A 14,467-nucleotide genomic window follows, 5' to 3' on the forward strand; every position below is an offset into this window, starting at 1 on the left:
TCAAAGGCATGCAGCAATTAAGTATAATCATTCTTATCTTTCGAGGACATAGAACTTGTATATAAATGTAATGGAAGTATTATAGATGTCATTGTAGGTAGGGATGACAACGAATCGAGTCAGGCATGAATAGTGTCTACCCGCAACCCGATCCAACCCGACAAAAAAGTATTCATCCACTACCCGCTTAAAAAATATTTGCAGATATTTTAAAACCCACGGATACCCGCAAATATTTAAAAAAAGTATATTTTTATAAATTATTAAGATAAAATTTAAATAGAATTACAAAAAATATATAAAGTATAATATAAATTAAATTAAATATAACTTAAAATTCAATTTTAATTAAATTTAACCTTGTAAAATATAAAATTAATGTTAATTTTAATTAAATTTAACTTAATAAAAAAATATGATTTTTATTTTATTTTTTATGGGTAGTGGATATCTGTGGGTACGGGTAGTATAATACCCGCATTCGAGCCGTTTATAATTGGGTATTAAAATATCTGCTACCAGTGGGTTGCGGATAGTAAATATCTGCGGGTATCAACTATTTGTCGCGGACTTTATTCGCGGATATCCGCGGGCGCAAATTTTTTTGTCATCCCTAATTGTAGGACAAGCAATGTCAAGTAACTTTTGCTTGATGGTGACTTTACCTCCAATGTCAACCTCTTTGAATTGTTTCTGAAGCATATGAAGTTCACATTTAATGGATAACTCTTACTAAAATTCATTTGATACAATATTTGAAAAACTCAATTGTGTCTACATTATATGAATTTCAGCCAAACAAAACACCCTAGGGTCATATCATGCTAATTCATAAGTATAGGGGAGATCGAAACTTTGTCTCAATATGCATCCACAAATTGCACTATCCAATCTTATATCCTATACGTGTTCCAATTCTTCAACAATGAGTTTCAAAGTATATCTAGATACACATCCAATAAGACTTATGTATCTGGTTTCTTTATAAGCTTCACTCATAAGATTGGGACTCTTTTAAAAGGACCCCTTAATCTTATTGTGTTGGAGGATAATGACGATATGAATAGCATTCCAACAAGAACACATATTGATTATGCTCCCTATAACTTTCTTTAGGCTCCGATGAGCAGACTTAGCCTTGACAGAAATGAATAAACAATATCATAAAATATTTAACAAAAATAACTAAGTAAAATAACAACAAAACATACCTATTTGTTGTTGTGTTCTCTAAATAAATTACTTTGTTTGTCCAGGCTTTTACAAAGTATGTATTGCATAGAATAATCCAAGTATTATTCACATATTCGAAGAATAAAGACCATGAATTATAGGTATACTAAAGGCGAATCACATAGTCACCAAACATGGTTTGATCTTCACAATCCATGACCTTTTTCCATGCTTCCATCACCACATCTCATGTCTCAACAGAATCAACTAATGTAAGACCCTGATTGTAGACAGTATTGAATTTTTGGTTTGAATAGGATAATTTGTCTATTTTGCATTTAATTAATAAAAGTACCATGTGATTTTTTTAAGAAAGGATGGTATGATGGGGTAAAAGGTCTCGTGCATAGGTTTATATGTTGTGAAAAACATAACAAAATAATAATTAGTTAAGTTAAAAATTGAAAATGTGCGAATTAAGATGCTTAAATAATTATTAAATGCTTATATTGTTAATGAAATGAACTTAGTTTAGTGATAATGAGTTGTGTGTTGGTGTGTTTTTCTTGTAGAGCCGTCAAAATGGGTCACAACTCGCGGGCCGACTCAGCCTGTCACGGGCTCGGGCCGGGTTGGGTTTGAAAAATACAACCCACTTAGATGCGGGTCAGATTTCAACCCGACTCATTTAGACCCGGCTAATGCGGGTTGAACCCGTGGTGAGTCGGGTTGGCCCACCAACCCACCCACCTAATTTTATTTTTTTAATTTATTATTTTATTTATAGAACCTTAAAAAATAAAATATTTTCTTCACATACAAAAAAAGTAACATTTGCTCTCACAAATCACTCTCACGGTACTTGCTCTCATTTGCGGTGCTCTCACCTTTACTTCACTGAAATTCTTCAAGGAGCAGGTAAAACACCTTTCCTTTTTTCTTCTCTTTTCTCCACATTTTTGTTTTCTCACTTCTCTTTTTTTTTTTTTCAAAAACCCTATAAGGACAAAAATAGGGGTTTGTGAATTTTTTTTTGTTCTGGGGGATTTGAAGACATGAAATGATTTTTTTCATGTTCTGACATCCTTGTATCAGATTTTGTTCATTTTATATAAACAATTTGAGTATACATTATTTGAACAAGCTCTTTTTGATATCTTTGAATTTGAGAAATTATGTTACAGATTAAACTATTAATTTTTTGTTGATGTTATTGAGTATTGGTTCTCTCTTTTTTTACTAATATTTTTTTATTGATTGTCGGAATTGTTCTGACATTAGGAAAATCTTTATCAGTGAATTTGGAGACAACAAGAACAAGGGTCAAGGGTTACAACAATTGATGTAATCAATTACATTCAGGTTGGTTTGACATTCAGGATGATTCAAGAGAGCAAAATATTGTGGATTTATCTATTCAAGATTCTAATATCGTAAATGGATAAGGAACAAAAAAATGATGAATATAAGAAAATTATTTGTATGTTTTTTGTGTTTGTTTTTGGATGACATTTGGATTATATTGTACTTTTTATTATTATTTTGAATTGTTTTTAACATAATTTTTTGTGAGTGAAATTTGTTTAAATTTAAATTACAGAAAGTTTATATTTTTTTTTATTTTTAAAAAAATATAATTAAATGGGCTAGTGAACCAACCCGTTTACCCATCAACCCGTGGTGGGTCGGGCCGGGTTCAAGTTTTTCTGGCTTGCTAATAAATGAGCCGGGTTAGGTTGGTTCACTAAGTGACCAACCCGTGGTGGGTCGAGTCGGGTTATCCGTTTTGACAGCTCTAGTTTTTTGTGTGACCAGAAGTGGACAAAATGATTTGAACTGCTAAAAACTGCACCGAACCAAAAACTAGTTTGCATGAACTGAATTAAACAGAAAATTAGTTCAAACAAACTTAACTGTAATATGAACGAAACTAAATTGCTATGTACCTTTCCCAATTGTACTAATTTTGATATAAACTACACTATCTTTTAATCAAATTATACTAATTTAGAATCAAAATATACTAATTTTAAATCGAACTATAATATTTTTAAATTAAAAACTAAAAGAAAAAAAGAGTAGATTATAACTTTAAATGTAACACTATAATCTCCTTTTTATATGAAAATGAATTTTAATTTAATAATATAGTTTTTTGTATATATTATTATATATAGATTAAAAACTCAGTCTTTAAAAAATATTCCTCTTCTCGCATGATCAGAATATTTTTTTTTTTGGCACTTATCCCAGTTTAAAACAGAAGTTACGGAAATTCTAAATTTATTTTTATTTACTTATTTAAAAAAAAATCACTATAAGGTTGTATCTGCATATATATATATATATATATATATATATATATATATATATATAATATAATATAATATAAAATCTGAAAGATAATGAGGACAATACCTCGAATATTGGCATTTGAGAAACGTTTCCTTCATTTTTTATTTTCTTTTGTTTTGTGTTTAAGCAAGTAAATGTGTGGTTCCGTTGTATGTTTTAGAGTTTAAAACAGTTAACTGAACTTCTAATAAAAAAGTTTAATTTTTTTAACTTCAATCACAAAACTGTATCAGTTTAAGAAAAAAAAAAGTTCAGTTTTTATTATAGAATAATATAGTATAGATAATCTATGATTTAGTACAATTAAGTTAATTATATTTACTATTGGAGCAAAACTTGTATATTTTATTTTTATATTTTTGCACCAGAATTTCGTTTTGGGCCAGAGTAAGAAGCCCATAACCCACAAAGATCATACAGGGTCAGATTTTGAGAGTTCCATTTCCCTTCTTTTGTTTTTTTGGATACCCTAGACTTGGGAAAGAAGAGAATCCAATGCTCCGAAAGAGTAACGAAAATGGAGAAATTATGAGAGCAATGTGCAGTTTCAAACAGTAATAGAGAAGAAGAATCCGAGGTTGGGGAATTGATTTCTAGGGTGCGGGAGTTTAATTTGGGATAATGGGGAGAACCTATAAATAGAACGATCAAGAGAGCTTAGATATACACTAAAGCAAGTGATTGTAGAAACTAAACAGTAAAGAAAGGTGCGAGTGCAAGCTAGGAAGCATTCCGGGTTAAGTGCGAGACGCGTGAGGTTGCGGAGTTTGGAGGAAACGTTTTGCGGAGAGGGAGAACACATTTTCCAGGTATGGGGAGCTATTATTTCCTTGTTTGGATTAGACGTAATTGTATGAGGGGTTGGTCTTTTGTTGTGAATTGTTACTTCGGCATTTTTGGACTAAATTAGAGTTGTGTACATTTTAAATTAGGAATACGGTGATATTGGGTCCGAATATTAATCTGTGCAGTATTCTGAGTTTATAAAATTTAAATAATAAGCTTGTAATTGGTGGGCGTTCTGTTATAATATGTGCTAACTGAAATGTTTTATGGTCTGGAATGTTGTGGTTTAAGGATGTAAATGATATAGTTGGTTTTGATGAAGAAGAATGAAAGGTGGTTGGGTCGAATTGGGGATTGGGTATTGCTTGAAATTAATGATGAATTTTGAAATTGGATTTAGGGTGGAAAGAATGATGATATAAGTGTTAAATTAAGGATATTGTTTGGTCTGGAACGTGACATGAATTAAAGATAGTAGTAATCTATGCACCTATAATTGTGTGACAGAATGCAAGTCTTAAAGAGTTACTGAAGTCTTGTATATATTTTGCAATATCTATGTTTGTTAGATAAAACCAAGTTGGGATAATTCATAATGGTTTGGCATTTGGAATGTTTTTTTCTGGATGTACTGTTTGAACTAATTGAGAGCTAGGCTCTATTAATTGATGAAGGAAATCTGGTTTGAGTTGGATGAAAATAAAGTTAAAATTTGTATCTTTTGAGTTTAGAATATTGTATGATGGCTAGTGATTATTGAATTTGGTTTCACTCTTAGTTGCTGTGCTGAAAAGATTGAATGTAACTAAGTAGTGCAAATGTTGTAGTTACAAGGGATATTTAGGAAATAAAGATGCAGAGAAGTTTCTGTAATACGGTCATGAGCATGTGGTTTTAGGGACTAAGTTAATTTGTAGGAATGTTAAATACTGATGCATGAATGTATCATATTGGGGTAATGGGGTTAAACCTATTTGTTAATTTGTTTGGACTATTTAATAAGAGAATGAAAGTTTATGTTGAGGTAGTTAACAGCTGTTAAGATCAATTCTAAATTTGTTCGTTCACGTGGGTTTGATTTAAGGTGTTTAGGGCTTTTAATCTGATGTTAGGGTGAATTGGTTCATGGTAGTTGAGTATGTTGCTTGTATCTAGGTTACTTTCAAGATGTGCAGATGTTAAAAAATGTACTGAGTTTTGTAATGTTTATATTTTGAATGGGAGTTATGGTTTTGGAGAAATATAATGGGGGATAGTTTGTTAAAGTTTAAGAAAAGTAAAAATATTAACTATGGTGACATGACTTATAAAATGGTTGGATGTTTTGTTTATACTTTGTTCAGGTCTTTGTAGGCATAGGAAGTGAATAAGAATGCTATGATCATTTTCGTTCCTCTGTTAATAAAATAAATTATTATATGCGTTAGAAAGAATAGTAAAGTAGTCAGGTATGATTCAGTGATGATGTAGTTTAATTTATATTGTGTATAATTATTAGTATTAGATGAACTTTAGGTATGCTGCATGTTTGATTCATTATGGGTTCTTTGTGATTAAATGATTTGTAATAGTATGGAATGGTTGAGTAGAAGTAATATAGATGCAGTTTATGGTATATATATGTACTGTCATCACTAATGAGTCGGAGTTAGTTTGTATGTATCTACTGAAATTATGATATTGTATGATATATGTTTTGATGAGTAAATGTTTAAAAAGGGTAAGGATAATTCTACTGGAGTCCGGGCTTTCTGATTTGATTGGTAGAGATGATTTTGGTTGAGTCTGACGAAGTGTTGGGGTTTCTTGTTGATGATTGGATGAAACTTTGAATCCTGGAGCTTTAAAAGGCTATTTAGTCTGACTTAATTGCCGAAGTTCTTTTGTTCGTTGTTGGATTAATGTAGCATGATTTTCACTGTTATTGTGTTTTCTGCATGATTGAGTTTGTGTGATTCTGGTTTTGTCTATCTGCTTGATGCGTATTACGGCCCTGGGGAGGCTCTGTTTGTGTGTTTATGTTTTCTCCGTGCCTAAGGCGTTTCCAAACCAATACTATTGCAGTTAAAAACTAAGAGTGATAGGATATAATATGATAGGTTATAATAGGTGCAGGACAGAGAAAACAGTTTAGGAATTAATTGTTGTTGAGTAGTTAGAAGTGGGTTGCCTTTATAAGAAGGCAAGGGAGGGTCTGGTAGAGGGGCAGTTTTTTGTTATTTCAGTTGTGTTGACAGGAGGTTGTTCCTGTGGAGGGAGAGTGCTTCCTTGAGAGTTGGGTGCTGTACAGTGTATTCTTGTTCATCAGAATAATATACGGTTTTTGTCCAATATTCTGTTTGTGAGTGTGCTGTTTTGAGAGGAAGATATGTTTCTTGACAAAAGAAACCTATCAAAGAGGGGAGGAAGAATTGGAATCTGAAGTTTGTTGTTTTTGTATTTGTTGTATTTCTATTTTTACTAGTAAAAAAAAATATATATATGACTTGAGAGTATTCCAAATGGTCATAATGTTCTTAACACTGAGTACATGTCTCTCGTGGATACAATGCCTATTGTAGCATACACGCTTTGTACACCTAGACATTGTTTTTGTTTCTTTGGATGTTGAGAAATTACCGATGGGATAAGGAAGCTGCAATGTCCAGTGGTGGATTTGCTGGAGCCTCAGCAGCCAACCTAATTGAAATGTTTTTTGAGGTGGAGGTAGTAACTTAGGTTGTAACAGAATATTCTATTCTGTTTTTTAATTTTCTAATTCTAAAAATAGAAATAAAAGATTATTGAAACATTCTTAATCATTAAATTTTATGTTTGTGTTGAATGGGACGATAATGTTCCACTTAAGTTGGCTCATGCTATACCTGAGATATTTTTCATGTTGACTCTTCAGGCCTTCATAGTTTGTGTTTTAGAAGCGGTTCAGTGGGTTAAGGGATAAACTATTAAACTTCATTTGTATTAAATGTTGGACTTTTGGGGAGATGGAACATATACTTAATTGATAGTTCAACAAATCGTGTCAGTTTCTTTTGTTTTGCTAAGCTTGTATCCTTTTTGCAGAGCAAAGTTTCTGGCTTATTCTACATACAATGGGAACCAGAGGAGTAATTGGGGACAAGTGGTCCATGAGAATTCTTTGGGTTTGTGCTATTGGAAGTGCTGTCGGTAAGTATTTTGAACCCTAGGCTTGTGCTATTTCTTTTCTCATTGAAACTTTGTTCAATTTTAATCTTGTTTTCATAACTCAATTGTCTAGGCCTGTATATGGTTGCTGTAGAAAGGCAAGCACAGAACAGGGCGAGGATGCTGGCTGAAGAACTAAGGGCAACGGAGTCAGGGGGGAGCAATGGCCAAGACGGCTGAACTATGCTACGCTATATCTTGTGATAATTATTTAGTATCATAAAGCAGATTTTCTGGAAGGTTATGATTTTAAAGGTTTACGCATCCTTCCTCCATTTGTTAATAGTATCGAGAATTTTACCTGTGGGGAAATATTCAAGTGGATTTTCATTTAAAATAATGCGTTATGGAAAGAATTGAAATAAGCTTTGTAACCTCATTTTTAACATTTAAGCAAACTAACCAGTCAAGTTACTTTTTGAATTGTATGTGCTTTAATGATTGATTTTGCTTACATAAAATAGTTTCCCTTCTTTTTAAATTTAAGTTCTGTGCTGACATTTTTTCTTACTACTGGCTGACATCTTTTGTCATACAAGTTGAAAACCTTAATTAAATACGTCTTCAAAGGGGTTTTTGAGTTTGTATATTTTGTTGTTAGTATGTTTATTTCTTATACACATTGACAATTGCAAACACTTTGCTTATATATTTTGTTTGATAAGTTTTTTCTTAGACAAACAGTAATTATACATAGTTTGAAGCATTTTGTGATACATATTGAATTGTCTACATATGTCTCTTTGAAGAACTAACTTACAACTCTACCCTTTAGGCCTATGCTTTACTAAAGATTGAAAAGTTCCGTAAAGAATATGCATGCATTCAATCTTGTGTGAAGAATATTTAATGCATCTACAAGCTTGAATGTAGAAAAATAAATATTATTTAACTTTTTGTTAAAAAAAAGTAGCCAAAAATAATTAGTGTTTGGTAAGATGGTCCAAAGTTCTTTTCCAATTAACTTGGAATTGACTTCTAATAAATTAGTTTTTATAAAATTTATAAAAAAAGTTTAGTCAAATAAAAAAAAAAATAAAAGAACAAATATTTTAGAGAACTTCTTAGGAAGTTTAACTTGGAATATGCAAAGGAGACGAAGACTCTAATGTATCTAATCCTTAGGATTGCAAAATGAAATACATTAATACATCATATTAAATATAGGCATATGATTAATTCATTTTTATACCTTATTGCATCTAGGCTTGATATTATTTTTAGTTTGTCTTAATGTCCGATTTCAAAAAAACTCAAAAGGAGTACATCTTAATATTGTTAAGGAAATATTTAAACCTTTTAAAGGTACTACTAATCTTGATCTCTGCTGAAAAAACAAGAAAATTATACTTTGCGAGGATAACGTAATGTTGACAATGAAGGAACTAAGGTTGAAGGAAAAAAACACTTGTGAAAGTATTCATTTCATTTAGAGTTGTTAAAACGGATAATTCGCATAAAAAAAATCTGACTTACATAAAAAATATAATTTTTTCAAATCCAATTCGACTCAAACTCGTGATGGACCGAATTGATCCACGAGTTATGACTCATTTTAACAACTCTAATTTTATTAATGTTCTCAAATACTTTGGATAAAAATTAATTGGAGGACTACATTATAAATAGGAATAACATTTCTATACTTTACTATAATAGTGTTATTATAAACTTAACAAAAAAATCTTGTCCTGTATTTTAGGATGGAACATATTGAAATTAAACATTATTTCATTAGAGATTATGTTCAGAAGTGATTATTGACTTAAACTTTGTCTCAACGTATGATTAGTTAGTAGACATATTTACAAAAATCTATTATTTAATCATCTGAGAATCCTTATAGGATGACTTTGATGAATGAATGATTAATACAATGTAATGACCATTACAAGCATTTAGCCTATTAGATGTATTTATCCTATTATATGCATGCATTTAAACTCTATTAGACGCATTTAGATACATAATATTCTTATATAAGCTTTGGACAAAGAAAAAGCTTGTTTAGGATATATATATATATATATATATATATATATATATATATATATATATATATATATAATATATTTTTTTTACTCTTTACATGTTATTCGTGTGAAAATGATGCTTGATAAATATTATTTTTACATAATTCTAGTACGTACTTCTATCTTATTGGCTAAACATGAAGTTATAATATAAGTAAAAAAAAAATGTCTTTTATGCTATATACAAATAGTGTGAAAGTTGTCCTTTATGTCAATGTCGATTGTGACCGTGACCTAATTTGTCTATAAATTCAGTGTAAACGTGTTGTATATTAATGGGAGCTGACAATTTAATAATCACCATCTCATTTATCATATATATATATATATATATATATATACATGTATGTGTGTGTGTGTGGTAACTGAAAGCACGTTTCTATTCATAGAAAAATCATATTTAATGTTTTAAATATTCATCAACGATTAACCATAATAATAAATAAATATATTAATTACATGCTTTTGTGAGACATGAATGAATAAAAATGACAGATCTGATAGGGAATAGTATATATTTGTTATCCATCTTATCATTTTGTTAGATATCTATGAAAAAATACCTACAAATTTTTATTTTCACGATTATTATAGGTACTTGTAAATATTTATATATTTTTTTAAAATTTTAAGTAAAGCTATTTAAAAATAAATTTTTAAAATATAAATTTTAAAAAATTAATCTTTCGCAAAATTATTTCAATTTCATGTGTAAATAAAAAAATATATATAGAATTAATTTTTAAATCATGATTAATATTTCTTTCACTAATAATTTTATTTTGATATGTATTGTTATATTCATTATTCATGGATATTCATTTAGTATTTATTATAAATTTTATCTCATATAAGATATTGTCTGTTTTGAATCAAGTTTTCAAGAATTTGTTTTTAGTACCATTTTAAAAACCTTTTTTTATTAATGAAGGTATCTTATGTCTATATAAACTCATACCCATTTCTTATTTTTTCTAAAGTGGAACTTTGACTATACTGAACAAGAGAGTCTTGAATTTATTTGGGAAATCAATTGATGTATGGTTTTAAGTTTGATTAAACAAAATGATGGAGATAGCTCAAAAGATCAAAGTTAAATAGAGAGTTTAGCTAGATATGGTTGGTTCTTCGTTCTCCACCAATGTCCATTTGTTAACACGATTTCGAGCTAGCTCTACCTGTGACATTCATATATGAAAAGCTTAATGGAAAATCAACAGTGATAAGCAACAGAAAAATATCTATTACGTACCTGCTTGTCCCAGTTTGTTTTCAATGTGATCGTAATAAGCATCACGGTCTGAACAAATGTTCCAAACAACATTCCAATCCAAATACCCTACAATTAAATTTTATATAATATGATATAAAAGTTTGAATGATTGCATCAGCTATGCATTTGCAGAAGATGAACGAATTACCTTGACATCCAAATGGAAAAAGTGATTAAGAAGCACTCCAACAGGAATACCAATAAGATAATAACAGCCAATGTTTACATATGCAACAATGCTTTGCCATCCAGCTCCAACAGAAACTCCTATATATTCATAAAAACATTACAACTGCATAGAATAATCCACATTTTGAGGAAATTAAATATAAGAAAATATACCAGAGAGCACAGGTTGAACACTGTTCATCAAGATGGAAAATGAGAGCAATGGTGATAAATCACCAACTGCTTTAGCCACCTCAAGGTCTGTGGTGAAAATATAAGCAAGTCTTTCCCGCAGAAACAGAAACATCAAAAATAGAACGAATCCAATCACAAATGATGTCAGAACTGTTATCAGAATGGAAAATTTTGCAGCCTTTGAACTCCCTCTTCCAAGCTCGTTTGCAACCCTAACACTGCACAAAATCATCAATATATCAACCATCTTATACTATTTTTATGAGTTTTGCTCTTAATATATATTCATTCTTGTACCGTGTTAGTGTTCTAGTTATTGTTGTCATGTAATGTTAACCTATATACTATCTTTGAAAATATTTCAAATCTTTAAACTATATATATATCGTTTATTTATTTTTAAATGCTAAAGATCGGTTACTTCAAATTTTAAAAGAACGAAACAATAAAAAAACATGATCGTGGACTAAAAAGTAATTTCATGTATTAAGAAATAAAAGCAATAATATCAAATTATTCATATGTAAAAAGAGAAAGAAAATATTATAAAAGTTTACTATGTTAAAAATATGTGCGACAATAATAGTTAGTTGTAATAAAGTGATATAATGATGAGAATAATAGTTAGTTATAATAGAGTGATAATGGTAGTTAATAATTTATTGATATTAATAATGAAAATATCTTTATCAAAAATAACAATACTATATTTTTCAATGTTAAATTTACAATAAAAATATTTTAATTTTAAAATAAATATAAAATGTATGCAATTAAGTAGAAACTCGTTTGAATTCCCGTTTTGGTGAACATGTTTTGTTTTAAAATTAATGTTTAAAAAGTAAACATAAAAAATCAAGAAAAAGAGAAAAGAAAAAAGTTACCCTGCGGCGGCAAAGAAACCAAGAGCTATCATCATTTCCCATCCACTGATGTTGAGACTGCAGAAAGTGATAGAAATATAGAATGTTAGTATCATTAAATAAACAGAAGAATAAGAAGAAGCAGATTACAGTTACCATATGGCCAGAGCATCAATGGAAACTTGTGCATTTTTCATGTTGCCTGTAAGAAGAATCAAAACTGTGTTGTACCAGATCTCAAGACTGTAAAAGGAACCATAGTCAGTGATATATCTCTTATGTTTTTTCTTTTTTTCTGCAACATAAAGGTAGCAGCATTCAAGCAAAACACAAATAAAAAATTGGATAAAATCTTACCATAACATAGCCCCAGAAGAGAGAGAAAGCTTGATAACAGACCAAAGATCTTTGAAGGCGAAGAATGAGAAACCTTTCCATGTGTCAGGGCACTTGGTCATGATAAACACAAGCTGGCCAAAGTTTGGAATCCAATATGCCAGAAGTGTCGATGTGAGTGCACCGTTTAGCCCAAACTTGAACTGAACAGTTAGAAGCCATGAAAGGAAAACGTGCAATGAAATTGAAACTGCTGCAAGGTAGGCGATGATCTTGTTCTTGCTTTGTGATTGCAGGAACATTTGGCAGGTGAATGAGACAGTGAAAGAAAATATGATGCCAATTGACCAGAGAGATATGCTTCCAGCAACTCGAGCAATGGTTTTGTCTTGGCCTAGAGCCTCCAACAAAGGGGTGGTGAAGATGTAAATTGGAAGAAGGAATATAGAGGCTATGAACAACACTATCCATGATCTTTGAAGATACACTCCAAGCATGTCATACTTTCTGGCTCCATATGCTTGACCACAAAGAGTTTCCAAAGCACTTGCCATGCCAATCTACAATATTTTCCATTTGAAAATCTTGGATTTCGTACTTACTAGCCAAAGAACAAGATGAAAAGAAAAGAAAAGAAAGACTTACCAATACCCCATTTGCAAACCTGACTAGAACAGTCATAACAAGAGCATATGCAGCTAGTTCAGTTGAACCAATATGGCCAATGAAGGATTGAGTAACAACCATAATCCCAAAAGTTGAAAACCTTGTGAATATGGCAGGGCCTGCTACCACCCACATCTTCTTGCTTTCTTCCCATACCCTTTTCCCCACTGACTCTTCCTCTTCCAAACACTTCTTCTCTACCTCATGCAAAAGCTTCTCCTTTTCCTCTTCTCCCATCTCCACCAATCTACTATGCTGCTGCCAATCTTCTACTCACATAAAACTCATTCACTCCTTATATTTTAGTTTTTTTTTTTTTCGAAGTCTAGGTAAGACTAAGTCAAACTTAATTGTAAAAGACAAAAGAAATGTTAAAATTACACTTGACAAAATGATTAAAACCCAATTGTTAATCCAATTCATCAAAGGTTTAAATAGGGTTGAATTAAAAACAAATGTTTTTTTTATACAGGTCAATTTTTAATCCGACTCATTTAGGTTAAACTTGTGATGAGTTAGGTTGGCTCATTTTGTTTTATTAATTTATTATCTTATGAAATCCTAAAAAATACTCTCTTCAAATGACTATATACCAAAAAAGATTATTTTGTACTTTTTTTTATTATTTTGAATTGTCTTGAGTTCAATATAATTTTGGGAGTGAAATTTATTTAGATTTTAATTACAAAAAGTTTGTAATTTTTTATTTTAAAAGAAATTGTAATTAAGTAAGTCACTGAACCAACCCGTTTAACCCACCAATCTTTTGTAGGTCGGATCAAATTCGAATTTTTCTAACTTATTAAAAAATAAGTTGGGTTGAACTGTTTCACTAAGTAACCAACCCATAATAGATCAAACCGAGTCAAAGAGACCTGTTTTGATAGCACTAGTTAAAATCCACAACGTTTTCGTATCTTAAAATTCACAACGTAAATGTATGCCTCTTGATTTAATACCAAAAGGAAATTTACGTATATTGAATATTATATATTCATGAAATAAATGTAAATTTTGTCTTTTTTTTTTTGTATTAAATTTGCACCAAAGTTATATCTACTTGTACGGTGATAAACTTAAATATATATCCAATAGAGAAAAATTTATGAATAAGACGTAAACAAAGAATCAACATCCTATGCCTAAATGATAGGGGGACCTACTTAATACCTTTTACCAAGACACAGTAGACCTGTTATGTGTGGACAACAAAACATTAAATTACAAGCTGCCACATTATTTTGTCAATAATTTACCTTCCCCACATTCTGTATGTTTTGTCTGTTTAATATAGTTCACCCTTTTATTTTGTAAAAAGAGCCTTATTTTGGAAGGAAGAAAAGGACTTATTGTGAAATTATATTATCATATGGTCTCTATGCAAAGTAATTTTAGCAGACAGGACCACCACCACCCTTCCAATACTCAGAAAG

At 30.5% G+C, this 14,467-nt stretch overlaps 2 protein-coding genes across 2 annotated transcripts; one reads left to right on the forward strand and one right to left on the reverse strand.

Moving 5' to 3' along the window:
• The first annotated feature begins 3,972 nt into the window (after positions 1–3,972).
• LOC106753782 lies at positions 3,973–7,923 on the forward strand. The gene is made up of 3 exons (XM_014635637.2): positions 3,973–4,337; positions 7,378–7,482; positions 7,574–7,923. The coding sequence occupies exons 2-3, from the start codon at positions 7,407–7,409 to the stop codon at positions 7,678–7,680; spliced, it is 183 nt and encodes a 60-aa protein (XP_014491123.1). The 5' UTR covers positions 3,973–4,337; positions 7,378–7,406; the 3' UTR covers positions 7,681–7,923.
• A 2,602-nt stretch (positions 7,924–10,525) lies between these two features.
• On the reverse strand, positions 10,526–13,422 carry LOC106753815 (protein DETOXIFICATION 21). The gene is made up of 8 exons (XM_014635672.2): positions 13,014–13,422; positions 12,390–12,928; positions 12,189–12,275; positions 12,054–12,110; positions 11,149–11,387; positions 10,955–11,073; positions 10,786–10,872; positions 10,526–10,711 (listed from the first exon to the last, which is right to left on the reverse strand). The coding sequence occupies exons 1-8, from the start codon at positions 13,269–13,271 to the stop codon at positions 10,640–10,642; spliced, it is 1,458 nt and encodes a 485-aa protein (XP_014491158.1). The 5' UTR covers positions 13,272–13,422; the 3' UTR covers positions 10,526–10,639.
• Positions 13,423–14,467: the final 1,045 nt, after the last annotated feature.

Source organism: Vigna radiata, unplaced genomic scaffold (genome assembly GCF_000741045.1).
Source record: "Vigna radiata var. radiata cultivar VC1973A unplaced genomic scaffold, Vradiata_ver6 scaffold_7, whole genome shotgun sequence".
Lineage (NCBI taxonomy): Eukaryota > Viridiplantae > Streptophyta > Magnoliopsida > Fabales > Fabaceae > Vigna > Vigna radiata.